We start from the raw sequence: 27334 nt of genomic DNA on the forward strand, positions 1-27334 counted from the left end.
AATGTGACTGCTGTCAGGAAGTTTGTCCGTGTCGAGGAGTACAACAGTAAATCAATTCAGAATAATTATTTTTTTAAATTCAAGAGAGAAATAAATATATAACAAGAATATGTGTATTTAAATTATCAGCACTGTCATTCTTAATGTATTACTTTATGTTCTAATTTGTACTCCGGAACCTTTGGTAGTACCGCATGTGTTACCACTACAACAGAAATTAGTGACGGAACATACACAAACCAGCGTGTGGAAGATGACGTTTTTGTTGAGTGACAGTTTATTATTCAAGTGTTCAAATAGTTTCATGTAATCCTACATTTAATACTGATTTAATTATTTACTCGAACAGCAAGACAGCGTTTGAATGGGTCTCCGTAGAGTAATGTTAGCTCTTGCTAATCATTGTAGTTCATGACGACTAGCATCATTACGGAGTGACGTTTACTTGACATTAGCTAGTTAGTCAGATAAAAGTTGGGTACAGTATCAGGAGTATCTATAGTCGGTAGAATCGCTTTGGTTGGATCGATGTTTACTCAAGTTTAGCTTAATTTTGTTGGATAAACAGCTGTGTGTTTTTCACTCGTGGAGCCCCTTTATGATTAATATAAAGTATTGGAGGGTGAGTGGAGCTGTCAGGTCTTGTGTTTCCCGTCAGTTTACCTGCTCTAATAACATGGCCAAGAGCAAGTATGAGTACGTTCGCAACTTTGAAATAGACGACACCTGTCTGAGGAACTGCTACATAGTAGTTAGACTGGATGGACGCAACTTCCACAAGTGAGTTTCCTTTGTGTGCTTTTTGGGAAGACATTAGTGGTTATAAATGTTACAGGTGAGCTGTAATTGTTTGCATTTGATTTCAGGTTTGCGGAGCAGCACAAGTTCAGCAAGCCCAATGACAACAGAGCCCTGGGGCTGATGGCCCGAAGTGCCCATTCGGTAATGGAGAATCTGGAGGATATTATCATCGCCTATGGTCAGAGTGATGAGTTCAGTTTTGTTTTCAAGAAGACCTCCACCTGGTTCAAGAGGAGAGCCAGGTACTGATGCGCCACCTTTGACTTGTACTTGTACTTGTTAGTCATCGCTTTTTGTGTGTTTGACTTTGTTTTCCTCCTGACAGCAAGCTCATGACCCACGTGACCTCCCAGTTCTCCTCCTCATATGTCTTTTACTGGAAGGAGTTTTTTGGGGAGCAGCCCCTATTGTACCCCCCAGGCTTTGATGGACGTGCTGTCCTGTATCCTAGCAACCGCAACCTTAAAGACTACCTGAGCTGGAGGCAAGCAGACTGTGAGTATGACAACAGTTGAATAAATCTGACCTCCAGATGAGTTCGTCTGACCTCTCTGATGATGTTGTCGCCGCTTTCAGGTCACATCAATAATTTGTACAACACAGTGTTTTGGACGTTAATACAAAAGGGAGGACTCAGTTCCAAGGAGGCGGAGGATCGCTTGAAGGTGATTGCGACTTCATTTGTCTGTAATATATCACACAAACGATGGTGGACAATGAGGAGATTCGTTTATAGAGATTATATCAACATTTTCATTCATTTGCACCCCACTGTGCATTGCATCCAGAGGGACATCAGCCAGTTGATCCTTGATTGTCTTCTAATCTCATCCCAAACACATTAACATCCAAATTTGTAAACTCTTATCAATCAAACCAGTATTTCTCCTCAATCAAGAGGGATGTTCTCCATGTGAGAGAAGTTTGTCTCTATCTTGTCAGACCTGGATGTACCTGTATCCTGTCTGGCTCCAGCTCCCTGAGACCCTGTACAGTAGGGATAGTTGAGAATGACTGCCTGATGATTCTTATTCAAACTTAAATTCTGCTTCTGATAAGATTTGGTATGTCATGTTTTCTTAAAGTGTACAGTCACCAATTTTTGATATTCATCCGCAATAGCGGTTAGTTCATTAACATGCCACTTAATTTGTTTGATTTCAAAATTAACAAAGTAAGAAGATCAAACTCCTTCTAGGTACAACTTCAAAATATAAAAATGTAATGCTTTTTCTATTTAAAATCATTCCAAATGAACAATTTTGGCAAAATAAAACAGAAAGAATTTCAGGAAGTGATATTGTCTGGCGAGGCTTGATGGATTGTTGTTATTTGTAATGAAAAATTGAAACCGCTTGCACTTTTCCAGATAAAAAAGCCGTAAATGCTGGGTGAACGGAAGAAGCAGTCAACAAAAGTTATTTGAAGAATTCTGACGCTCTAAAAATGAGAGTTGAGGAATTTACAAAGAAGTTCACAACTACCTGTCCACTGAGAGTGCCTGAGTTTTTCATGGAGTTTAGATACCATTTTTGACATTTTGTAAGACCAAACCAATAACTGTTTAATAATAAAATAAAATAATAATAAAAGTGATCTTAAAGATCTTAAAAAGCAATAGACTGCTGAGTAATACACACCATCAATGAATTAGAGATTTACAATTACTACACACGCTTTGTACCGCTTAGCTGTACGAGGTGTAATACCTCTAACTGAACACAGGGTGCAGCATCTCCTCATGCAGTGTCACAATGTGAGGCCTCTGACTGAACCAGCTGTTGTCTGGAAGGATGTTAGGAAGGAAAGTTGGATGATGTGATGACAGCTGATCATTTTTGCCTCGCAGTCCATCAAACATCATTGTGAAAACATTTGCCTCCCATGTGAACAAATAAAGCACATTTCCCAAGCGGCACTGAAAGAAACAGCGTGTGGGGTGAAGATGTGTCTCTTCTCATGCAGATATGTGCCTACTGTGTTGTGTTTCTCCTGCAGGGAACTTTAGCTGCTGACAAAAACGAGATCCTATTCTCAGAGTTTGACATCAACTACAACTATGAATCGGCCCTGCACAGGAAAGGCACCACTCTCATCTGGGAGAAGGTGAGCTGCTCGGCCGTCATCACGGAGAACTCAAGGTCACGCGCTCGTTCTTTCAACTAGAAATGCCTCATTGTGGAGAAGTCAGGTGACAAAGTTGAAGGCATTTCCTAAAAGCATCCCAGGAGACATTAAAGCGAAATCTGAAGAAATTCTGTCGAGGTGTTCCAGGGATGTTGTGCTCATGTGAGGTGACGTTGACCTTGAACTTTGACCTCCGTTTTTCAGTTCATCCATCGTCTCATTTGTGCTAAAATTTGAAGAAATCTCCTCAATGCATTTTTGAGATATTGAGATTACAAGAGTTGGAGAAATGTCTTGTACAGTGACCTTGACCTTTAACTTTTGACCACCAATTTCTCCTCACTTCATCCTTAAGTCCCGTTGGACATTTGAGTCAAAAAAAAAAAATCCCTGCTTGACATGGTCGCGATATTAGATCAACAGGAATGAGACGGATTATAACGACTTCTGCCGGAGTGGAGGAATAAAAGTTAAGTGCTCCTTCGCTTCACTCACCTCCACCAGGACTGCTTCTCCTGGAGAGATTTCTCCTTTTTCACTAACCAGTGTGTTCAAGTGGACGGTGGCATTTGCCCTCTGATGCTTCTGTCATCACTTTACTCTACAGCAGGCTTGTTCCTGCTGGTTTGACAGATATCAGCTAGGATAGTTCAGTCTTCATCCAACTCCAGAACCCTTGACAGGGAGGTGAGAAGCCTTGACAGCCAGTCTTCATCTCTCCGCGTCTCTGGAATCTTTAGGAATCGCATGGTGTGACAAGAGACAGTGAACCACGGGGGGTGGGGGGGGGGGGGGGGGGGGGGGGGGGAGCAGCACCGTCACCTTTTCAGAATTCAGGCATCGATGGGGGACTGAAGTATCAGTTTTCATGGTATTTCTGTTCACTTGTTCTGCATTCGAAGGCTCGTCGTCCTGCCCGCCGCTGTTTTGAAGACGTGTCGCTTTTGCCATGTGATCATTTAAAACAGACGCCTGCCCTGTTTTGACTTGTAAAACTCTGGGTTTGTGTTTTTGTCTGGACAAGCAGAGACACTGACACACTTATGCACACACGCGTGCACACACGTTTGATGCCTGATTGAGTTGCATTAGTTCTATCATTCATTTATTATGACGTAAGTCACGTCATATCATCGCCACTTTCTCAACGGTTTGCGACCGAGCAACTGACCTCTTGCTTCCCTTTAAACTGGCATGTCTTGATCAATGCATTTCCTCTTAGTTTATTGTGAGTGATGTCACACATCAGCCTAATGTGATTGCGGGTTTATTTGGAAGCATAAACGTCACTGTTGGTAAATAGTTCCCGTCTTGCATTAGTTCCTAATGACAGATGTTAGGTCTCCTCCTCGTAGCCCTGATGTGCTCCTCTGCTTCACACCCGATGTCACACCAAAATAAATTCTGCCGTCAAACTGTCAGATCTTATTCATGTTAACATTATATTCTCTCAAAGCCCCAATACACTCGTCATTTTTCTCAAGTTTAATTATGGTGACTAGTAACATTTAATGACTAATTTCTGCATGAACAGGACTGCACACACACCTCAGGTACATATATTTATACTGTATACGTGTCATACACACGTGACGCTGTCATGCAGCTTCATTGATTGCAGCGGAGCGTCGTTTTGCGGCAGCTGCTCGATGGAACCAGGAGGACTGAGGCTGGGAGAGAATAGACAGGCTCAGTCTCCTCCAGAGAGTAGATGACAAATAAAGAATAGGCCGTTGACTCAAAATAATTGTTGAATCCACTGTGGATTTCAGTCACAGCTGTCCATGGATAAACTGTATCAGGGCAGGACATCAAAATTCTTCATCATCCTTTTTTTCCAGTTCACTTGTCCTGCTGCGGTTCTCCGACGGTACGGTCCAGAGTCGCCTTCTAGCGCCACCATGAGGTTGAAGCAGCTGTTTGGTGAATTGCCACCAAATCTGGATACAGACATTCACAAGACAACATTCATGATGTGACGTTTTATCAAATGTCACTGTCACCATCAGGCCAAAATGTAAATTTGTTCCAAACTTTGGTTTATGGCATAAACCTCAGTTGCCAAGATGCTGGATTTGACGAGCATCACAAACGCTATTGTTAGCATGTTAGCATCGCGATGACGCTCAAAGTCAAGCTTGCCTCGTACAGCCACTCGAGTGTCTGTTCAGCTGTTTTGAGATTTTTCTTGAATTTAACTGCAGCAATGTTCTTCCTTGATTTTTTCCAGCAGGTGGAAACTGTCACCAAACGAATGACACGACCAAATGAAGAGGAGAAGGATGTAGCCGTGACTCGCAGCAGGAGGCGGGTGCAGGCTTATCAATGTGACATCATTGGAGAACAGTTCTGGGAGGAGCACGCAGACATTCTGGAGGATGATGACTGCTAAGAGCTCCAGAGATAACAAAACTTGAATATTTCCTGACTCTTGACTGGAACATCATCTCTCCATTATGTATTTATCTGCCAAGATGTCAAAGCTTCTGTGGTGGTCAAAGGAAACAGATGAAGGATGCTGTCAGGTAGAAATGTGTTCACATTCATTTGTACATCCGCCTTCTCCTCTCGGGTCCAGCTAGTGCAGCTGGCTCTCCTAAGGTTGCTTTTCTGAAACGGCGCCTTCATTTGATATCAAGAACGGCCTTTAGAACGCCATCGTCAGGATTCCTGCTGCTCTAGCTGATGTAAACATCTGCTGAGTGCTCGGTTTTACTAAGAAAGCAATTCTGAGGTGGAAATGAGCCGAGTTATGCAGAAAGTCAAACCTCTGGCAGCACCGGGGGCCTTGTCTGGCTGCCAGGACCACATTTTGAGACCTGAACAGATCCGTGGGCTTTCACTGGTGCTAAGAATACCTCGCACACCCCAGCGTACACTCTATCCCTCTGACATGTGCTCTGTGTCATATTTATCATCGCACTTGTAAATGACCGGCTGAGTATGAATGGCTGCTGGAAGCCTACTGTATGTTACTGTAGCAGGCTCAGTTACCGGGCAGCATTTCAGCTGTATTTTTGGGTTGGTGACCTTGTTAAAAGCTACTGTACCGAACCTTTGAATAACCACCACTCAACTCCTAATCAGAGTTTTATACAGAAGTCTCATGTATTACCATTTTCTTTCCAAATGACAGAAATCAGCTGTGCTGTCACAGCGACTCACCTGGGCAACAGCCAGGCTCTAAACTGTCGGCGTGTGGCTTCACCGAGCAGAATACAGTTTGGCATGGGAAGGCAAGTGGTCGGGTTATTTAAAGACGGTGTGTGTTTACGTTCAAGGCCACTGGTTGAAACTTGTCGGAATGATTTCTTGACAAGCTCACTGAAATAGCAGTCGCAATTAAATAATCTGATCTTCCTGTCATGTCCAGACTGGCCGTCGATATAAAGGGACGTTGCAAATTTTAAACATAGCAGTCAAATTGTTGGAAGAGTGATAATTCATTGACTCGGTGTCAGTAGGAGCAATACCAAAAATGACCGCATCTGTGCGTGAACGATCAGCTCAACGTCGTCTCCTTATCTGCTCCAATCATTCACACATTAAAACTATCTTTTCTTTTAAGTGAAGGTCTTTCATTGACTCATTTAAACATGCAGCAGTTTAACTGTGTCATCAGTCACTGAAGCGAAGCAAATTTTTACCCTCTTGGAACTGAAAAAACAAAAACAACAAAAAAACAAAAACTGATGATGTCATCTGGTCTATGTTTTGTGCATAATCCTGCTTTGGGGGGTGTATGTGTGTGTTTTGGTTTGGGGGGGGGGGGGGGTCCAAATAAACAAAGAGTGTGTACAAGTTCATACAACAACAAAAAAACAAAGCCTCTCCAAGCATTTTTGTCTAGATCTTAGTTAATAAAAAAAGTCTCATTCTACTTCATATAAAACAACTTAATTGGAATTACATCTAATTAAAAAAAAACAACCTTATGAGATTTCTTCATCCTTTGATTAGTTCAAAGTTCAAGTGTAGAATCTAAAACTGAGGATTTGTCTGCTGCTTTGATGTTTTTCTTTCAACCAAATGAAGGCAACCTGCTCAGTGACTGTCCCATGAAGGGAAAAACACACCAGAAAGACAAACAATCACACAAATACACCACGGTGGGATGCATTCATGGTTTAACTATTCCATAAATTGTCATTGTTTTCAATTAGTGAAAATATTTACACTGGATGGACTAGGAAATACAGAGCCAACAGAAGGGGAAAAATGTGACTAGAAGTTCCAAAATTGTTGGTTTCTCCCACGCTTTGATGAATTTCTAATGAATTAACAAATTATTGTGAGAGCAATTCAACATCTCGGGCCTCAAATTAAGAACAGTTTTCATCGTGAGGCCGTTTTTCCAAATGTTATATAAGTTATGTCTTGGGGCCACAAATGAATCAAACTGACATGTTAGGATTTCTATATTTGTTTTCTTTTGTAAACTGTATATTTGTGAAATCTATAAAAGAAGTAGTCGAAAGACATGCATGATTAAAATCCGTCCGTCACATCCTGCCTTGCCTCACCTCATGCCCAGTGTGTGTGTGTGTGAGTGTGTGTGTGTGTGTGTATGAGAGAGAGAGAGAGAGACAGAGAGAGATGAAGGGGAGGGATTAGAGATGAGCGCTCTGCAAGCATCTCACATCTCATTCAGAGCGGCAGCACCGGCGGTAGCGGATTGTTATCGCGATGTCTCCCCCGCGGCGTTTTCTCCATCTCCTGTGAAACACCCCGGCGACTTCAGCACATTTATGTTTGTATCGATCAAACCCATTTGGATCCGTGTGTTGTTAGAATGCGTCCAGGAGCGCGCCCTCCTCCTCTCGACGCCGCGCAGTCCTCTCTCAGTCTGAGCCTCCTCTTCATCCTCATCCTCCGCTGCGCTCATCCCGCTGTTCACGATGGTGAGTCTCTGTGCATGACTGATTTTTTTTGTTGTTTTTTGTACGTACTGGAGCAGCTGCATCCAGTTTATAATGTGCGTGAGTGTATTGCATCTAGAGAATAAATATATAGCTTTCTGCGAATCACTTCCTTCCTGTGTCTCTATTTAAATTTAATTCAATTTTATTTTCTAGGAGAAAACGCACAGAGTAGCATCCTGGAACAAGTGCAGACATACGAGATTACTTATCCCATCTGGGTGCATCCTCACAGACACAGCAGGTCTACCTATGCAGAGGTAAGCCGGTCTCTCTGTCCATGTGGCCAGTGCGTTTATAGAAATAATGTCAGACATTTCAATATTGAGTTTTTTTCATGGCGGCTGTAACCAAATGTTCCCCCTGGTGTTTTCTGTACAGCATCCAGCCGAGGCTCAAGTTGTGATCTCAGTGGAGGGCCAGGAGCTGAACCTGCACCTGGAGAGAAATGAGTGAGTGATGGAAGAAAGGATTACCAACTTCTGCTGCAGTTTAAAGGAATGACTACAGGAGTGCAACAAGCCCAAATGTGTAAAAGAAGTTGCATGCATGTGATTGATTCAGTCACATACCAGGTGTCGTCGTCTGCAGACGTCTTGTCTGGCTCATTTATTTGACCAGATGTTCGCTGTCACGTCACGTGAATAAGGTCAGCGGGGAGGGGGACGAAGGGTTGGGGAGGACAGAGGGTTGACACCTGATCCCTAACAGGAAGTTTGATTGTGCCTTTGCACTTCCTGAAATCTGATAGAGCGGTTCCTGTCTGGTAACAACAGTGATGGCGATAGGAAGCAGAGCGTCTCCTTCATGGACAGGGGGAGCTGGGTTGGATGTTAGTGAGGACCAGAGATGTTGAGATGTGACAGCAGAGCTGAGGTTGATTTCTCCTGGAGGACAGCCAGCAGCACACAAGTGCTGCGGGAGGCTTTTATGATCATTAGAGGTGAATGTACATTTTCCCTGTCATTCATTCACTCACACACACACATTAACAGAGCATGACTCCGGTGTGTCTGACTGACTGTCCCCTGGAGGGTTTGCCCGCCCCCCCCCCCCCCCGCCCTCACTTCCCAGCAGGTGGTCACGCTCTTTAATGTCCCCCTGAGCAAGGATCATCAGTTACACCACTCTATGTGCTTTTGTTGATAAAAGAAAAAAAATAATTAATAAACATGAACAGTTGCTATGCTTTCCCACGCAACATAACTGATGAGGCTTTATCTAGAAAAGAGGAAATACAGTTTTGTATTCAATACGACTCAAGCAGGAAAAATAGATTTTGAAAACTTTTTATGCAACATCTGTTTCCTACAACAAGAAGCCGCTGAACATTTCAGTGCTGCCAGTCATGCCTGCTGTTCACGTCCACCCACAATGACAATGATTCCAACGCAGCCTATATTTGTATAAACAGTACAAGTATGTGAACAGGGACACTTACCTCTGCTTCTACATAAGCACTTCAACAGGTTCGGGTTTTACAGCCTGATGCTTGACCGTATCATGTATGTCATTTTCATAAAGCAGCCGGCTGTTTTTACAAAAGATAAGATAAAATAAGATCAATAACATTGTAAGCACTGAACATTAGACAAGGTTCTCCATCTACCAGCTTAAAGAGCTGATTATATCTCTTTCCCTCCCCTGATGGAGTCTGATAGATGAGCAGAAAACAGTTCACTGGGAAACCACCGTGAGTGTTGTGTTCACAGCCTGTTACTCCCACGGATAATCAGGTTTTATATGTTTGACAGAAATGAAACTAGACAAGTTTGTGTTGATCTTTGATTTATAGAACCAGACAGTTTGACTGACTTGGGAAAAACATGAATGGTCATTAGTGAGAGGCGTCTCATTTAGAGCTGGTGCCATCTCCTTGTCGCAAACAATTCTATCAAGTTTTTCTGAAAATCCTGTTTTAGGAAGTGATTAACAAATATGGCATCAGTCATTTCATAGGTTGTTTTTTTTTGTAAGTGGGGGTGTTTAGGTAAAAACTCAACCTTTTATTTCTATTTTGGTCTTTTTTTTTCAGCTGAACAAAGCTGTCTTCTGATGGTTCAAACGTGGATTGAGTGGAATGTTCAGTGTGAAGGACTCAATATTTAATGTTCACCATTAAATAAATATTGTACTAAGTTTTAAATAGCACAAAATTTTCTATTATTTATGCATGCTGAGTTGGGCGGAGTATTATTTCAAGATGTTGAAAGAGAGGTTCCTCTAACTCTAGCAGAGGAATCCAGTGAATACGGCAGAACTCTGATTTAGTTTAGATAGGTTGAGTTTATTGGTTCATTTTTAAGGAACAAGCACTTCAAACATCTAAGCTCATGTCCAACTCTCTGGCTGTGGCTGGTAATTGAGCTGCATCTGAATCCTTTTATTGAACACCCACATTAGGGCTGTAAACACCCAACTTCACACTTTCAGGGTCACCCTGCTTTTTCCATGATACACCTCCCCTGATGCTACACTTTCAGCTGTTCCTCTTATACACAGGAACCAAAATTGTACACAGGCAAGGAAACACGATGAAGCAACTGAAACACAGAAATGAAAAAAAAAGGTTCCGTTTTGTGCGAAACATGAATAAATATTTGCATTAAGAAATAAAATATGGAATGACAAAGTAACATTGTAGTGCAGGAATAAAATACATGTTGATAAGCAACAAGTATTATTAAGATAAGGAAAAAACAACTGTCATATGCACAGGTTACACAAAGACTGGGAGGGGTCTCTCTTAAGGGTGATAAGGTTTAGTCTCACCCAGATTATTTCAGTGTTTAAACCATTCAGAGATGATTTGTAGACCCTGTATTTAGTCTATAGCTTGCCCCCTCACCCCAGCCCCCCAGGAGTGGTCTCCCTTATCCCAAACCCAATGTAGTGATTGTCTCATGTTGGCCTGCTGTGTGTAGATATGTGAGACTGTGAAGCAGGCTGAGGTGGAGAGCATAGTAAGCGAAGCTCAATGTCAGATTTTTGGAGAGAAGCCAGAGCAAATGCTGGCAGCAGCATCCCAGGTCACAGCACCGTGTCTGCATCCTGGCTACCCCCTCATGTCCTTGTTGCCCACTGTAAACCGTTCCTCTGACACTCAGCAGATAAACCAAACTCGCTATGAGATGGTCCATGTATTCGCCTTCATCAGTTTTTCCACATCCCCTTGTTTCATTCTAACATATCTTGTTTGCCCTGGAAGCTTGGACGAAGACAGCTCTGAAGCTACGTGGACATTACTACTCCTGATGGCGGCAGTCCAGACTCAAACCATTTATGTCCTCCCTGGTCCTGCTTGTCAATGTGTGAGTGTGGCTGGATCTTTTTTTGGTTTGAAGTGTGCAGCCGCATGTGTGTGTGTGTGTGTGTGTGTGTGTGTGTGTGTGTGTGTGTGTGTGTGTGTGTGTGTGTGTGTGTGTGTGTGTGTCTGCTGGAGCTTTTATCCTAATGAAAGGCTGCGTTGCGCTTGTAGATGGTTGATTTGGTTAAGAGCCAGGCAGGCGGGCAGGCAGGGGCTGGTGTGCTGACTCAGAGATCAGGAAGAAGGATGTAAAAACAGGCAGAGGGGGAGGAAACGTGTAGGAAAGTGAATGATGGACCTAAGGAGAAGGGTTAGGGTGAGACAAGTCATGGAAAGAGGAAAGTGGAGACAGATGAGGTCAGTTTGGGTGGGAGTTACATGCATCTGGTTCAGGCAGGAATCGTGGATGATACTTCACTTTTCAGTGTCCTTCCTGCAGGCACGGAAGTCCTCGCCTGTGTGTCCCACTGTCCATCTCAGTCTTCCCTCACCTAGTCTGATATTCCCCAGTGTTCTAGTACAAATACACACCTCCCACAGCTCCTCTGTGGTCAGGGTTTGTGGCCACACACAGACACACTAAAGGCAGCGAGCTGATAGAAGGCAGGCCCACAGAGCAGAGAAGCCTTTGCTTCTCTGTTTCCCTTTTGTCTATGTTTCGTCTCACAGGTCTCGTCTGCTTAGAAGTCTTAATTTAAGCCTGTGTGTTGAGCAAACACACACACACACACACACACACACACACACAAGCATCACTCTTCCTATGCAATAATAGCCTCTTCATCAACCACTGCTGAGTGGTACTTTGACTTTGCATCAGCCGCTTCCCTCCCTTCACCAATGTGCGGTGATGTCATCTGATACTATGAGAGAATGCGACCCACTGACCCTAATGCATTACCCCCCTCCTCTTTCACTATCTCCCAAGTACATTAGCATTACACCCCCCCCACCCCCCGAAGTTGAACAGAGCCTTTGTCTCGGCCTCTCTGCCAACATCGCACTCCTCAATCACAGCATCTGTCTGGACGCTGGAGCGTCTCCAAACTCTGGCGAGCCCTCTGGCTATCACATCAAGTTTTTTTCATACAGTCTTGATTTGAAAGCTCTTGAAGCGTTTAGCAGAATATGATTAAACTGAAGGGTTTCGAATGTTTTAATGGTGCAACATTGAGACTGTTTGACTTCACTCCGAAGAACACAACCTGTCGGTAAAGCAACCATGTTCTAAGCTCCAGAAGTTTCACAAGTTGGAAATGGGTGTCAAAATGAGCATTTTGTAACCTTTTGTGTCTAAACACGGTCTTCGCCCCCCCCCCCCCCTTCACTGATCAGAAGCTGTTATTATGTTTAACAAGATGGTGTTTGAGTCACCGTTGGATTCTCGTTCCCCAAATCAACGGCTTTAGTTCAGTTAACCTTTCAGGTTAATTGCATTTGATTGAACATTTTGGGTACGATTCTGGCATTTTAAAGCCGTAGAAAATACTTCTGATGTTTCCATTGATATTCAGAAATAATTTTGATTGAATCATCTATAAACACACAGCATTTTTTTTTTGTAAATAACCTCCTAAAACTAAAGGTTTTTCTGAGAAACCTGCTAGAATTGTCGGTGTGCAACAAGAGCTTTATTTCTCCACCTCTGTAGCAGATAAATGCATAAAATAAATAAAACCTCAGACATTTGGCTTCAATGATAAATGACTTGATGTTGCCCCGCTGCTCATTCAATATTTAAAAAAAAAAATCAATAAACTAATTCATCGTTGAAGTAGCACTTGTGTAACTTTATGAATGGAATATTATGTGATGCACATCCTGAGGAATAGTAAGTCAGTACAGTTTACATCATATCTGCTTGCTGGCATGCTAAATAGTTTTAAGTGTAGCATTAATAAACCTCAATCGGTCATTGATTTTGCCTCTGAGTGGACAAAGTTACACACATAGGAGGAGAGCATGGCAGGAATCTTTGGGGAGTTACAGGAGCAGGGGATCTGGAGGAAGACTTGATATAAATGAGGTTAAAAGGTCAAGTCACACCACGATGAGGGTCACCCCGGTCAGGCTATCATTAGCCAGATCTGTTACCACTGAGAAACCATTTTGAAGTCCTTGCATAGGCTGCTGTGTGTGTGTGCGTGTGTGTGTGTGTGTGTGTGTGTGTGTGTGTGTGTGTGTGTGTGTGTTCTTGTACATGCTACATATTGAGACTAGAATACGTATTTAACCAACAGAGTGAGGACATTTTAGCCGGTCCTCACATCTTTAAAGGGCCGTTTGAAGGTCAAGACTTGGTTTTAGGGTCGAGGTTTGAATTAGGTTCCAGTTAGGTTTAGGGTCAAGGTTGGGGTCAGGCAGTGAGTTGAGATGTTTAGGTTTAGCGTGAGGGGCTAGGGAATGTATTACGTCAATGAAAGTCCTCACAAAGATAGAAGTACAAGGATGTGTGTGTGTGTGTGTGTGTGTGTGTGTGTGTGTGTGTGTGTGTGTGTGTGTGTGTGTGTGCACGTGCACGCACGCGCACAGTCCCTCTCAGCGCAGACTGGTATTCTGTCAAAGGATGAAGCAGCTGTTTTTTGGAAGGGTGATGACATCAACAGGCGGCCATTGTTAATAGTGGTTAGTCTCCTTCGGGGCATCTGATGGCAGGATAAAGAAAAATCCCCATCTTCCCTTCATTTGTCCTCTTCATTTTCAAGCAATGGTCTGACACTTGAGGTAAAAGGCTGATTCGTCAGGCATAAAAGCTGAAGATGTACAACGCTCCTGTGTTTGTACTGTAAAAGTGATTTTTCGAGATGCTGATTTTGGGGTTTTTGAGCCAGTGATGCTGCATTGCATGAATACCTCAACATTACATTATTCGTTTTCCGTAACTACTCTGACTTTCACTCAAAGCAGAAAAAGCAATAAAAGCACATTTTAAGATGTATAACCCTGGCCTAAAAAAACACAAGCTTCCTGCTATGGAAACACATGCACAGATGTGATAAATCACCAAATATAAAGACGAAGATCTGTCTACTCGAGAATTCAGAGAGATCTGCTGTTTTCGCCGGCATCAGCAAATGCTTGCAGATTTCTTGATCATTTGTTTTCATGTTCGCAGCCCGATTGATGGATGTGAGGAGGAAAAATAAAATAGGATTTAGAAAAAAACAGCTGCGAGGCAGACAATGAATGAAAACAGGAAGAATGGATGGAGTTGGAAGAGTAGAAAACAAACATCTGGACGAGATGTAAATATTGGGCCAGTAGGTTGGTAGATACAGAGTCCACAGACACTCAATCACTCGTGCTCAGAGATAGAGGCTAAAAGGGAGGATGTTATGTTTCACCACAATGCAATTAATTTGTCTCTCCATGTGTTATGTGATTTATCAGTCTGTGTTGTATACAGAGAAATAAATAAATGTAGTCCGGACATAACTCTCGTCATAGGGATGTCTCCTAAAATGATACATAGATTTTATTTCAACACTCCCACGCTACTCCTTTATTCTGTCTTCATCTCTGAGCCAGTCTGGTTTTACTCTTCCAGACTGAATGTTTTATGAGCGGCGGGCTGCTGCAGCATTTACACACTAAATCTTCATACATTGCTTTGCCATATTCTTTCAGTGCATTGAATATCAGGCGGTGAATATATTCTCCAGCAAACTGGCCTTGAATTGCATTGTTTGTCCCCAGGCAGCTGTTGGCCCCCGGATATCAGGAAATATGGTACACTCTGGATGGAAGCCGCAAGTCCTTGTCTCCTGTCACTACGGTGAGTCTGGGAGACACTTTGATGTTCTTAAACTGTAGTGAGGAGCTTAAACGATCACAGAAAAGAGATAGACAGTTGAAAATATTTACGGGGGGAAAATATGAGAATTTGAACCCCAGAGCATGTAAAAAATTAAGGTTTGTACTTTGGAATGCCTGCGTTTATCCTGCCTTGCTCGTTTGGGTCTTCTAGGGACACTGTTTCTACCACGGGGAGGTTCTTGGCTGGGAGGGCTCCAGCGTCTCTGTCAGCACATGCTCAGGAATCAGGTGAGAAAAATAATCCACCAAAGGTCACAGTAGTGAAACATGCTCCTAAAGAAACAAAAGAAGTTTAAAAGGAACTTCCAAGTAGCTGTATCGTTACGGGCAGTAACGATGATTGTGAGTTGCCTAATTGAATTTGCGTCTGCATTAATAGCTAATTTAACTGTCTCAGATATTGTCTGCGCCTGTTGAGTTGCACATTTCGGGCCAGCAACATAAAATATCTAGATATACAGCAATTTACCAAGTGTTGTCAAGAGTTATTGCCAATGTAATAAACCATCTTCTAAATATTTGTTCATTTTTCTGCTCTGAACAGCTGTAGTTTCCCTGTCTTACACATGCACACAAAGCAATTTGGAACTGTTTGCTTATTCAGAAACTCCATTTGTCACATAAAAACAGCTGACATTTAATCCAATCAAGTTTATTTAAGTACAACTGCACTATTTAGAAGGCTGAGAAAAAGGCCGTCAATCCTGATTGCAAGGCCCAAAATGTAAGATTCCCCCCAAAAAAACCTTCTTTTCTTGTCAACCACTGTAAAATCACACCTGTAAAACTTCTTGAGATTTCCACTGACCTCCTCATTTAAAGTGCTAAATCATTCCTCAATAACAACTGCTCACTAGGAGGTTAAAAGCTGTGACTATGTCAGATAGATAGATAGATAGATAGATAGATAGATAGATAGATAGATAGATAGATAGATAGATAGATAGATAGATAGATAGATAGATAGATAGATAGATAGATGGATAGATAGATAGATAGATAGATAGATAGATAGATAGATAGATAGATTGATAGATTGATAGATAATAGATAGATATCAACTATAGTTACAGCACTCTGTTACATTCAACCATCCCACTTATGACACACTACATGGCAAAGGGAGGGCGTGGTCAGCCCACCCTGGTGTACCAAACATGCACACAGGTTTGTTTGCCAGGGTTCAGATTCAATAGTAGTGACAACACTCTGTCACAGTACTATTAACAAGATACTGATAATCAGACCACCGGTGTGACATCCGTAGCTGTAACTGAAGCCTTCACAGCTGTTCAGCCTGTCATCAGAACAGCGTCGATTAGATGAAATGACAGACAACAGTTGTGTGACGAATGTCTTGCGCAGGCCATCAGGTTAGTAGGTCATCAGCTGGTTCATTGTGTGCAGCAGAGTGTTTTCTACTCCAGTGCAGCCAACAATACTTCCTGCTATGGAGGAAATGTAAGCAACCGAGTAGCATTGACAGAAACTGTAGCCATATGCGTGTTTCTCCTGGGTTCATTGCTCTGCATCTGGAGAGTAAATGAATTTGTCTGCCTTCTAATGTCCAATCTCCGGAGAACTGCAGAATCAGCATAGAGAGACACTGATATGTTCATGTCTGCCCTCTCCAGATGTTCTCTGCAGCTGTTCGACCTGCCGATGTGTGTTTGTGTTTAGGCGTTCATGAGGGGTTTTGTGACAAATCCCAATGTTTTGCTGACTGTCCCAGCTGATCTTCATGAGACAGCTTCAGTAAATAAACTATACCACATGTCCCTCTGCTCTACTCATAACCAGTAACCATAGGGTTCATCTAGTTCGACAATTAGTAATGGGGATGAGGTTTGATCTAATGTTAAAAGATACTCTCCACTTTAGGTTCCGGGTTCGAGTCCCGGCTCGGGCGCGGGATCTTTCTGTGTGAGTCTCCATGTTCTCCCTGTTCCTGTGTGGGTTCTCTCTGGTACTCCAGCTTCCTCCCACAGTCCAAAGACATCAAGAGGGGACGAGGCTGATTGATACTCTAAATTGACTGTAGGTGTGATTGTGAGTGTGAATGGTTGTTCGTCTGTAGGTGTTGGTCCTGTGATGGACTGGTGACCTGTCCAGGGTGAACCCCGCCTCTTGCCCGTAGCCGCTGGCATAGGGTCCAGCCCTCTGCGACCCTTAACAGTAATAAGTAGAGGAAAATGGATGGATGGATGGATGGATGGATGGATGGACTCAACTTCAGATATAGACCCACTGAGATGTCATTGATATCTTTGATTGGATGGAGCCACTAGCAGTGCCTTGTTTTCTCAGGGGACTGATTTCTCTGAACACAAGTGTCAGCTACTTAATCGAGCCTGTTCCTGCTTCCATGGATACACAGCAACACGCTCTTTTCAGAGCCGACAGCCTACTTCTACCCAGAGGTAGATGCCTGCATCACCATAACAACGAGGGGAAGAGGGAGGGGCTTGATGACTTCATCCAGGGAGTGATGTCCTTACACAGGGTAAGCCCATTTTAAATCCTTGACAAATTTTACACAACAGTATTGTCCCCAGTGATTCTGTAAGAAAGTCTTCTATTTTAGGAGCGAAGAGACCTGAGTCAGAATATGAAGTATGTGGAGCTGCTGCTGGTGGCTGACAAGGCTGAGGTGAGCACACTGGAACCAGATCATAACATATTCTCAGTGTGCATTTATATGTATTTATGCCATATAAAGTAGCAAGGGAGCTATTTCCTCCTAATATGTGATAAATCTGTAGAGTTCATGGGTGTGTCTGTGTCTGTTTCCTGTGTGGTTTGTGTGGCTTGCAGTTTGAGAAGCATGGGAGTAGTCTGGAGAAGACCAAACTGAAATTACTTGAAGCAGCTAACTTGGTTGACAAGGTAGCTTCTTATGTTAAATGAAAAAAACCCACAAACACACTCTCAGATCAGCCACACCTAATGTTTCTGTGTTTCCTGTGAATGAGCAGTACTATAAGTCATTGAACATCCGCGTGGCTCTGATTGGGTTGGAGGTGTGGACCAGCCAGGACTTGATCAGTGTGTCCGACAACCCCCACAGCACCCTTGCAGCATTCCTGTCCTGGAGACGCAAACAGCTCCGCACGCTCCCTAACGACAACGCTCAGCTCATCACGTTAGTATCTCTCACCTCACATGTTCTATGCTGTTGACCTCTCAACTGGTGGTTTAATCGCTGGCGAGTGAGACGATGAGTCCAGTAGACGGCTGTCCAGTTGTTGGAACTAATCAGCCGTGGCATTTGTGTCTCCAGGGGGAAGTCATTCCAGGGCACCACCATCGGCTTGGCACCTCTCAAAGCCATGTGCTCTGACTACCAGTCTGGTGGAGTAAACACAGTGAGTCTTAACAAATACACATCCTTACATCAGGAAAACAGTAGATGATTCTTTCCCATATTTGGGTGTCCATATCTGCAACCACATGTCACGACACTTAATTCATCTTAATTTATAAGCACAATGTGCAACATCCATCTACTTTCTATACTGCTTATTATCCGTGAAGGGTCACGGGGGGGCTGGAGCCTATCCCTGCTGAAATTGGGTGAGAGGCAGGGTGGATGGATTGCCGTCCGGCGCAGGGCCATCAGGAGCAATCAGGGGTTCAGTATCTTGTTCAAAGATACTTTGACATACTTTGACATGGTCACTGTGGAAAGTGGGGATTAAACTAGCAACCCTTCGATTGCTAGATGGCCACTCTACCTTTGAACCACGCCGCCCCCAATGTGCAACGTATGTAATAAATGAATTCTTTTTTCCTGCAAAAAAGACTAATTAAAGCAGGCTCTCAGGTGAGGTTGTAAATCGATCTCAGTATGACACTGTCTCCAACATCATTGGGATTCGCAGCTTCTTTTTATTCTCGATGTCTTATGACTCTCGTCTTCAATAGGACCACTCAGAGTCAGCTGTTGGTGTTGCTGCCACCATGGCGCACGAGATGGGCCACAACTTCGGTATGAGTCATGATAGTGCAGGCTGCTGCCAGGCCCAACCTGATGATGGGGGCTGCATCATGGCGGCTGCTACAGGGTATACACATACACACACACACACACACACACACACACACACACACACACACACACACACACACACACCTTTGACCTTTGTTGATGATCTCCTACTTTCAAAGTGCTAGATCATAGACAATATTAGATATAAAGTTCACTTTAAAACATTTTTGAACTTGTCTTTGAATGGAAAAAAACATTTATTCATTCAAATTCTCTGTCTGTCTCCAGACACCCATTTCCCCGGGTGTTTAACTCTTGTAATATGAAGGAGCTGAAGAGCTACCTGAGTTCCGGAGGAGGGAAGTGTCTCTTCAATCTACCCAACACCAGAGCCATGTATGGAGGTCAGCGCTGCGGCAACGGCTACCTGGAGGACGGAGAGGAGTGTGACTGCGGAGAGGAGGGGGTGGGTGTGTTTGTGTAGGTGCATGTTTGTCTGAATGTTGCTTCCAGGACTGACGATGCCTTCTTTGTGCAGGACTGTACCAGTCCCTGCTGTAATGCCAACAACTGCACTTTAAAGGCTGGAGCCGAGTGTGCCCACGGCGTCTGCTGTCATGACTGCAAGGTACAAATCAAGAACACTGCCTGGGAGGACAGAAGACCTCAGGAAAATCCTTTAGTGCTATAATGTCTAATCTCCTCTTCATCTCTCACTGTCAAGCTGAAGAGCCCGGGTGTCCTTTGCCGTGCTTCCTCTGGGCCGTGTGACCTACCAGAGTACTGCGATGGGAAGGCGGAGTCTTGTCCTGCTAACTTCTATTTGGTGGATGGTACGGCGTGTGCAGGGGGGCAGGCCTACTGTTACACCGGCATGTGTCTCACCTTGGAGCAGCAATGTCGCTCTCTCTGGGGACGAGGTGGGTGAAGTTGAATACAACCTCTATTTGTCATACATCCCACAGAAATTCACAATTCACTTTATGATTCTACTGCATGGATGAAATGTTTTTCTGTTGTGTAAAGCGAGATAGTAGAAATTGCACATCCACAGCCACATGCTGCGGTTATAGATTTGTAACTTCCCCTTTGTAAGAAGCTGTCATCCTCAGCTGGCAGCATTACATCAGACCCTTCTTGTGGTTTTATGGAGTACATATTTATGTATTTTCATTAAAAGATTTAGTCTCACAAGGTTTGACTGAGCAGAACGTTTTCATTCCTCAGTCTAAATGAGCTTTCAGGAGGTGGGATGTAAGGCCTGATCTTTTCTGAATGGAATTCAGCTTTTTGTGAGCAATATTTTATTTTTGGATGATTTTTGGTATTGCATATTTTTTGAGGTACGGTTTTGGTTTCAGTTCGATTTTTTTTTTTTTTCACATGCAGAAGAACAAATGACATGAAAAAAAAGATACTGCTAGACTGAGCTGAAAATAATAAATAAACAAAGTTGTTATTGCTGTCATGTAGGTCTCTAGTGTTTGTACTCTTCTCTGCACTTTCACAACGAGGGCGGAGTCATCCAGGTGAACGAGCTACGCGCAAAGCAGGCACAACCAACCTACTTTAACTTATGTTGCAGCATGCACCCCAAAAATTCTGGTTGACGAGTGCAAATTGCTTTATGTATTGAATGGTTTGGGTTTTTGTGGGTCAGTATAGGACAAATGTGAGAGAGCAAGACTTCACCCCAAAAAGTTGCTTTTGTCTCATTACGCGTGGCGACAATTTTGAATCTTGCGTGTAAAGCAATTGAACATCCTGTGCTGTCGCAGCATACTGAGTTAGAGATGAGTCCTTGTCCTTGTGGGTGGAGCTTTAGGGATTATTATTGGATGGTTTCCATATTCACATTGAGAAGGAGAATCCTGGAGAGGCTTTGTAGTACCACAGGAGCCGCACAGAACAGTGAGGGATGCCATCTGCTCTCCATCAGGTGGTCTCAGAACGCACTGTGCCTTCATTGTGTGTTATTGTTTTTGTGTGTGTGTGTGTGTGTGTGTGTGTGTGTGTGTGTGTGTGTGTGTGTGTGTGTGTGTGTGTGTGTGTGTGTGTGTGTGTGTGTGTGTGTGTGTGTGTGTGTGTTTTGGCAGATGGCCGTCAAGCCCCAGACCTGTGTTTTAAGGAGGTCAACAAAGCTGGGGACATGTATGGGAACTGTGGCAAAGATCTGTTTGGGAAATACAGGAGCTGTAAGGACAGGTGAGAACAGAAGGGTCAGCAGCACTTTGGGTGGTTGATTTTACTTCTCCATCAGTTGAAGAACTGCAGTTGAAATTCCAACAAACTGATGATGATGTTTTTTGTTTTTCAATTTACACCAGAGATGCTAAATGTGGGAAAATCCAGTGTTTGACTTCAGCTTCTCAGCCTATTGAGAACAACGCGGCTCGCATCGAGACCACAGTCATCATGGGCAACAAGAGGGTTCTGTGCATGGGAACTCACGTGTACAAGCCTGGGCAGGGGGACGAGGAGGTGCAGGGGGACACTCTGGACCCAGGCCTCGTCATGACGGGCACCAAGTGTGGCGATGATTCAGTGAGACTCATTTAAGATATACAAAGTTGAATTGCTGTCTTGAAAGATGAAAGATTTTATATCTCTTTATCCCACCATATAGCCAAATTTGATGGCTGTTTGTTTTTTGTTTTTTTGTTTTTTAAAATTTTGCTAACTCTCGTACAATTTCTCCAACACTCCTTCAGATTTGCTTTAACGGCGAATGCCGCAATGCCTCTTTTCTCCGAGCTGATGACTGCCATGCCAAGTGCAGTGGACGCGGGGTAGGTTTACATGCCGGAGGAAGGATGCTGGGGTGGTAGATTTCCTTTAAGTTTTGGGAAAAATTTGGCTGCTGGGCCAATTTTAAGTAAAGGTGGTAACCTTGGCAGTGGTTCGAGTATCCAGAGCAATAAAGAAATAGTGTAGAATTACCCCAGCAACAGTGAAAGGTACTCATTATGTAGCAGGATCTAATGAATCTTTATATGCAAAGTGGCTTTCGCTGTCAGATCAGTGTTGTGAAGAAGAATGTATCCTCTGAAACTTGGTGCTGATAGAGGCATAAAGAATCAGAGATCCCCAAAACTCGATCTTAAGTACATTAAAATTGTACAAGGGTAAATGTACCTCGACTCTTCTAACGTTCATCTGGAGGTGCATCTGTTGCCTGTACACCAGTGTTATTCAAACAAGTAATTCTATGATAGTTTTTGGTTGCAAGTGTACTTTTCTCTCACCAGCTATGTAACAACAACCATAACTGCCACTGCAACGCTGGCTGGGCCCCTCCTCTCTGTGACCAGAGGGGGTCCGGTGGGAGTGTGGACAGTGGACCTGTTATCAGCCACAGTGAGACGCTTTCTTCCTCTTACTCACAAGATTTATGTGGAATTGCCCTCCTTTCTGACTCCATTCTAATCCAACAGGCAGTCTCCTTCCAGTTCTGCTGGTCCTCCCTCTGCTTCTGTTGGTGGGTTTGGCTGCTGTTGGACTGTGGTGCTGTTACAGACATAAGCTCCGCCCACTGAAAACTTCTGCTTCACCTCCAGTACCCAGGTAATACTGCAGAGGTGTTAATGTCCAGTGCTGTAGGTCAAGTGCTATTTAGCAGCTAAGTAGGAGATTGCAGGCCCTCACCTCACCTTTAGCTTCACTTCACACTTGATACACATTTTTTTCAAATTCGGACCTTTAAGCACAGCAAAACTTAGATTATTTTCTGTATTAATACACGCTTTCTCATGTCAGTTTGCCAAACAACAAGCAAAATAGAGCCAGCTGGTGCAATTCTCCAAACTGCGGATTCAAGGCCATGGTTTCCATGGAGAAGTAACAAGAATTGCTGTATGAGTCAGTGATGAGCAGCGCTTCTTCTGACTTTAAATGGTCCTCTAATATCTGAAATTTGAAGCCTTATGTAGCATCCAGAATAAGGATATTTGTCCAGAGCAAGCCTCAGTCCGGCAAATCATCTTGGTTTGGGGTGAATAAGGTCCGGGATGTTAGGCACGGGTCCACGATATGTCTGCCTCTGATCACCATGTCGACTCAAGCTGTGGTCTCTAGGGGCTCAGGGCCCATGCAGCTCAGGTAGGTACCTATGCTGCCCCAGTGAATAACCACCTTCAAGACTTCTGTATTGAGGATACAGCTCGGATCTCCATCTGTGCTCTCCATCTTTGTTTTTGTGACTCAGCCTGCGTGACCTCAAATTCTGCTGCAGAATGATGGTCAGACGCCAGTTTCACTGATCAGCTCGTCTAAACATAAGACAGCTGTGCAAATGTATTCAGCATTAGACTTATTTGAGTGAAAAGAACTCTACTCTCGACTAACTTAAACAGATTAAATCAGTTACTTTAAGTAAAATATAAACAAGTGGCAAATGCAAAGATGTTGATTTGTCTGTTCTCGGCTAAATGTAAGCTCCCCGCTCCCTGTGTTGAAGAGTATAAAGGCTCTTTTGAGCAAACAGAAACACAACAATTCTTATTTTAAGTGATTATACAACAAATTGCAACACGGTTTGAATTTTATATTTTATTTCTGCCAAAAACTACCACGCTGCTCCTTAAAGTGCTATAAAATTAAAGTGCTATAATACAGAGCCTATTTACTCAACGCAAGATGACAGAAGCTTTGTCTGTGTTGTGTATTCGTCTAAATAATGGCTCTGTGCTCTTGTTTGTGTCCGTGTTTAACCCTCAGCTGTTCTGTCACGGTGGAAGCCAAGCCTCTGCATGCCAGCAGTCAGGTGAATGGTCATGCCAACCCAACATTCTTGCTGAAGAAACAGGAATCAGACCATCTGGTAAAGAATCACACTCTTGTACTGCAGGAACCTGGTGACATTAATGTCACATGTTATAGAATATTGTGATGGTTCCTTCACAGGGGAGGTCCTCTCCTCGTCCGAGCCCGTCTTGCTCAACTCGGTCTAGGCATTCTATTGTGCGTCCAGCTGTGAAGCCCCCTCCCATACCTGCCTATGCTGCTGAGCAGATCCAGCCTGAGGCAATCCCTCAGACCCGAACTTCACCTCACACCGGCGCTCCTTTTAAATCTGCACAGCTGACCGAGCAGAGACAAAACCAGGCACCTGCACCACCTTCGGGACCTTTACCCGTGTCCCCTCTGAACTCCAAATCCCACTCACTGTCTTCACCAGCACCTAAAAGCCGTCCAGACCCCCCGAGCAGACCTCCACCACCTTGTCCTGTCAGCAGACCACCAGTGGTAGTTTTTTTTTTTTTAATAAGTATTTATATTGGCATTTAGTTTATGAAATGCATGTGAGAAGATTTTCCTGTGACTATTGTTTAGGAACACCAACAAACTAAAGGCCTGGTCTGCACTAACGCCCTGCTGAAAGGAAAAGCTGCTTTGGCTCCATCTGCTGGACAGAAGAAGCCAAACAGGTATGTAATAGTTACATTTACTTGCTTCTATGCAAACTTCTCTTTGATTTCTTTTCTTTTCTTTTCTTTCAGATCCTCAACTAAGAGCTCAGGAAGATGTCAGGGACCGTGACCATCAGAGAATGGCTTGCCTCCAACTTTCTTTATAAATACAGCAGCTAACCAAGAAAAAGCAGCACTGTGGGATCCGGGAGGATAGTTGACACACTGGGCCTGTGAATTACAGTATATTTACGCCGCTGTGTATGAAGGGAAGCAGAATTATAACTGCAGAACATATCACAGTTCCAAGTGTTTAAATCAGCCCTGTGTATCTGCCTTTTCCACTTGAAATAGCCATTATTGTCCCAAATGTTGAAGGGAATATGAAATTGAATATTTATTCACAAAACAACAAATGTTTACAGTGTAGTCTATCTACTAAACATGGTGCCTCTTAAAGAGCATCAGCTGTAAAGGAATATCTTATATTAAGAAAAGATGCCAATAGCGAAGTGTGTATGCTTCTTATTTGTGAATTGTAATAATAACTGTAATGGGAGTTAGACTGGACAAAAAGGGACCAGTGAAAACCTTACGTGCATGCTGAAATTATATGATGGGAGACACTTGTCTTAATGTAGCAGAACTTTTTTTTAAATGATTTTTTTTTATCGTGCACTTTTTTATCACTCTTTCTCTCTCTCTTTCTCTCTCTCTGTCTATCTCTCTCTTTCACTCACTTTATATTCTAGGATTACATGTTTCAAATCCCCATTCAGGAGTCTCCTCTCAAATCCATGGGCAGGGAGCTTTTTTACCCTCCATAAAAATTATTCACCACCTGAACTTTTTTTTTTTTTTTTTTACTTCTTCACTGACAATCACTAAGTCAGTCACATCCCGTCATATTATAAACAATTTAATTTAACTGCACCGTGGATTTCATTTACAGACAAATGTTGAAATTTTACTGGAGGCCATGCATCAGTGAAACGACATTTTAAGGTACTGTAAAGACCCTGTGGTCCATTTGTAATGTGACTACTGGGAGAACCCTCTGGTTTTATCGGTGTTATTGAAAAGCAGCTGCCGTGTTTTATCTTTAATCTCATCACACCTATGCAATCTCAGGCACTGTGCAACGTGGAGTCTTCAACTGGAATTCAAATAAAGATATAAAATTAAATTACATTTCAACTTGTTGGGGTTTTTTTTTTTCTAATTGTATGTGCTCTTCATACCAAAGCCTAAAAGAAAGCTTTAACTCAGTATTTGTTTAATAACATATGACTGATTTAAGAAAAAGAAAAAAAGAAAAGGTTGCCAGCAGTAATTATGAAATGCACAAATGTACAATGACCTCTGAATTCTGGGGAGCTGCTGTTAAATCTGACTGTGACTCGTATCGGTTAGATGTTCGATCACCGCGCTGATGAAATGAGTTTTCGATAAAAAGTTATGTCACTGATCGCTTTCATACTGAGTTCATGGTGGTTTCCAACGAACCATAAACAGCGTGAAAAAACTGGAAAGCCTTTGAAAACTGAGAAATTAGCATTAAGTCAGTCATTTTTGAATTTGAAATGCACATAAATTTGGCATAGAATCAGTGTAAAATGAATCATTTTAATTTGACTGATATCACTCTTAAAGTAGCCTAAAATCAGTGTGAAATGAACCAATGAGTCAGTCAGTCTGATTCATGGTGTAGTATCTGGCAATAAAGTGTGGAAGTAACTTGGAAAAAGTTTCAAATAAGTCCCAGATCTCTTCGCACTCAGCACAGCTGAGTATGTGTTAAATCAATTTGAAACACGCGTGGAATATGTCCAGTAATGAATCTGTCGTGGATGAGTACGAAACCAGTGTCAAATCATTGTGAATCAGTAGGAATTCCAAGTGAAAACCCTGTGTGAGCAATCAGTCCAAAATCAGCCAGTTAGCTCAAATCCATGGCCCCATATGAGAAGGGGGGGGGGGGGTCATTGTTATTAACAGAGGCGTTTAGACTGAGTTCTGAGTTCATACTGCTCCTCAGTATGTGATCATTGTAGGAACAACGGAAATAGACGTCACATCTGTGTCCTTTGTGAGCAATCAGTTGGGATCGATACAGCAGCTATAGGTTTAAAGGGCACCTCTCTTAGAAGGGCCAGAAATGTTGACAGGTGCCTGCCCTTTAGGTCTCCACATCCTTTACAGAGATGAAAGCTCTCTGATTTATTCTAATCAAAAGACTGCTAAATACCAGGGCCAGACCCCCTGAACCAACCTTCCTCCGACACAAAAACAACCACACACACACACACACACACACACACACACACACACACACACACACACACACACACACACACACACACACACCTTCACTCGACTCTGTGGACTTAAGAGCCAGGTGATCATCCAGGACTAAAGGGAGGCGAAGGTAACTGTGACTGTGAGGGAGACATGGTGTTGGAAGGCAGAGGCTTTAGCATGTGGATTAATTGCAGTCTCTCCCGCTGAGCACAATTAGTGTTAACTAGCATGTCACTTCCTGTGGAGTTTCATCTATTAGAGATGATGATTGGCTGAGGGATGAAACGCAGGGGTGACACCCCTGCCTCCACTCGCAGTGGGAGGGGGCCACAGCCAGGGGGGCAGTAAAGAGAGGATCTCACCTGCTGAAAGCCCCCTCCCCGCCTCGTATAATGACCTCATTAAGCCACAGTTTTTCAGTAATGTTGATTACCTCAACCTTTTTACATACATTTTCCCTCAATCAGCCCTATTCTGCTCAGATCTGTCTTCATCCTGAGCCTCCTCATCACTACTTAACGCTGATGCAAGCACTTTTGGTGCCAAGTTGTTTGTGAAGGATGATGTTCTGTGGAAATACACTCTAAAAATCAGTCCCCAGAAGAAAAAAAAAGAACCTACTTCACCCGTACCTCTGAAGAAATTTTACTTCCTCTTGAGGTTTAGC

General features: G+C 43.2%; 2 protein-coding genes across 4 annotated transcripts; both read left to right on the plus strand.

The window, feature by feature from the left end:
* The first annotated feature begins 226 nt into the window (after window positions 1-226).
* Window positions 227-6678, plus strand: thg1l (tRNA-histidine guanylyltransferase 1-like). Of its 3 annotated transcripts, none has more exons than XM_086223117.1 (6): window positions 227-780; window positions 867-1043; window positions 1127-1296; window positions 1378-1466; window positions 2800-2907; window positions 5162-6678. In XM_086223117.1, the coding sequence occupies exons 1-6, from the start codon at window positions 599-601 to the stop codon at window positions 5318-5320; spliced, it is 885 nt and encodes a 294-aa protein (XP_086079243.1). In that variant the 5' UTR covers window positions 227-598; the 3' UTR covers window positions 5321-6678. The 3 variants fall into 3 exon arrangements, with proteins under 3 accessions (XP_086079243.1, XP_086079244.1, XP_086079246.1); XM_086223118.1 differs by having other exon boundaries at window positions 2800-2942; window positions 5162-5328; XM_086223120.1 differs by having other exon boundaries at window positions 662-780; window positions 5159-6678.
* A 30-nt stretch (window positions 6679-6708) lies between these two features.
* Window positions 6709-25625, plus strand: adam19b (ADAM metallopeptidase domain 19b). Its single transcript, XM_086223121.1, has 23 exons — window positions 6709-7829; window positions 8004-8107; window positions 8229-8299; window positions 14851-14929; window positions 15122-15198; window positions 17278-17473; window positions 17555-17620; window positions 17785-17856; window positions 17946-18112; window positions 18251-18335; window positions 18895-19034; window positions 19247-19424; window positions 19497-19586; window positions 19683-19878; window positions 21055-21163; window positions 21286-21502; window positions 21670-21747; window positions 22207-22315; window positions 22393-22522; window positions 23675-23777; window positions 23861-24202; window positions 24290-24384; window positions 24457-25625. Exons 1-23 carry the CDS (start codon window positions 7721-7723, stop codon window positions 24494-24496), a joined length of 2853 nt encoding a protein of 950 aa, XP_086079247.1. The 5' UTR covers window positions 6709-7720; the 3' UTR covers window positions 24497-25625.
* The last annotated feature ends 1709 nt before the right edge of the window (window positions 25626-27334 follow it).

This window comes from Aulostomus chinensis, chromosome 13 (assembly GCF_037954235.1).
Source record: "Aulostomus chinensis isolate RoL2024-O1b breed Wild chromosome 13, RoL_Achi_v1.0, whole genome shotgun sequence".
NCBI lineage: Eukaryota > Metazoa > Chordata > Actinopteri > Syngnathiformes > Aulostomidae > Aulostomus > Aulostomus chinensis.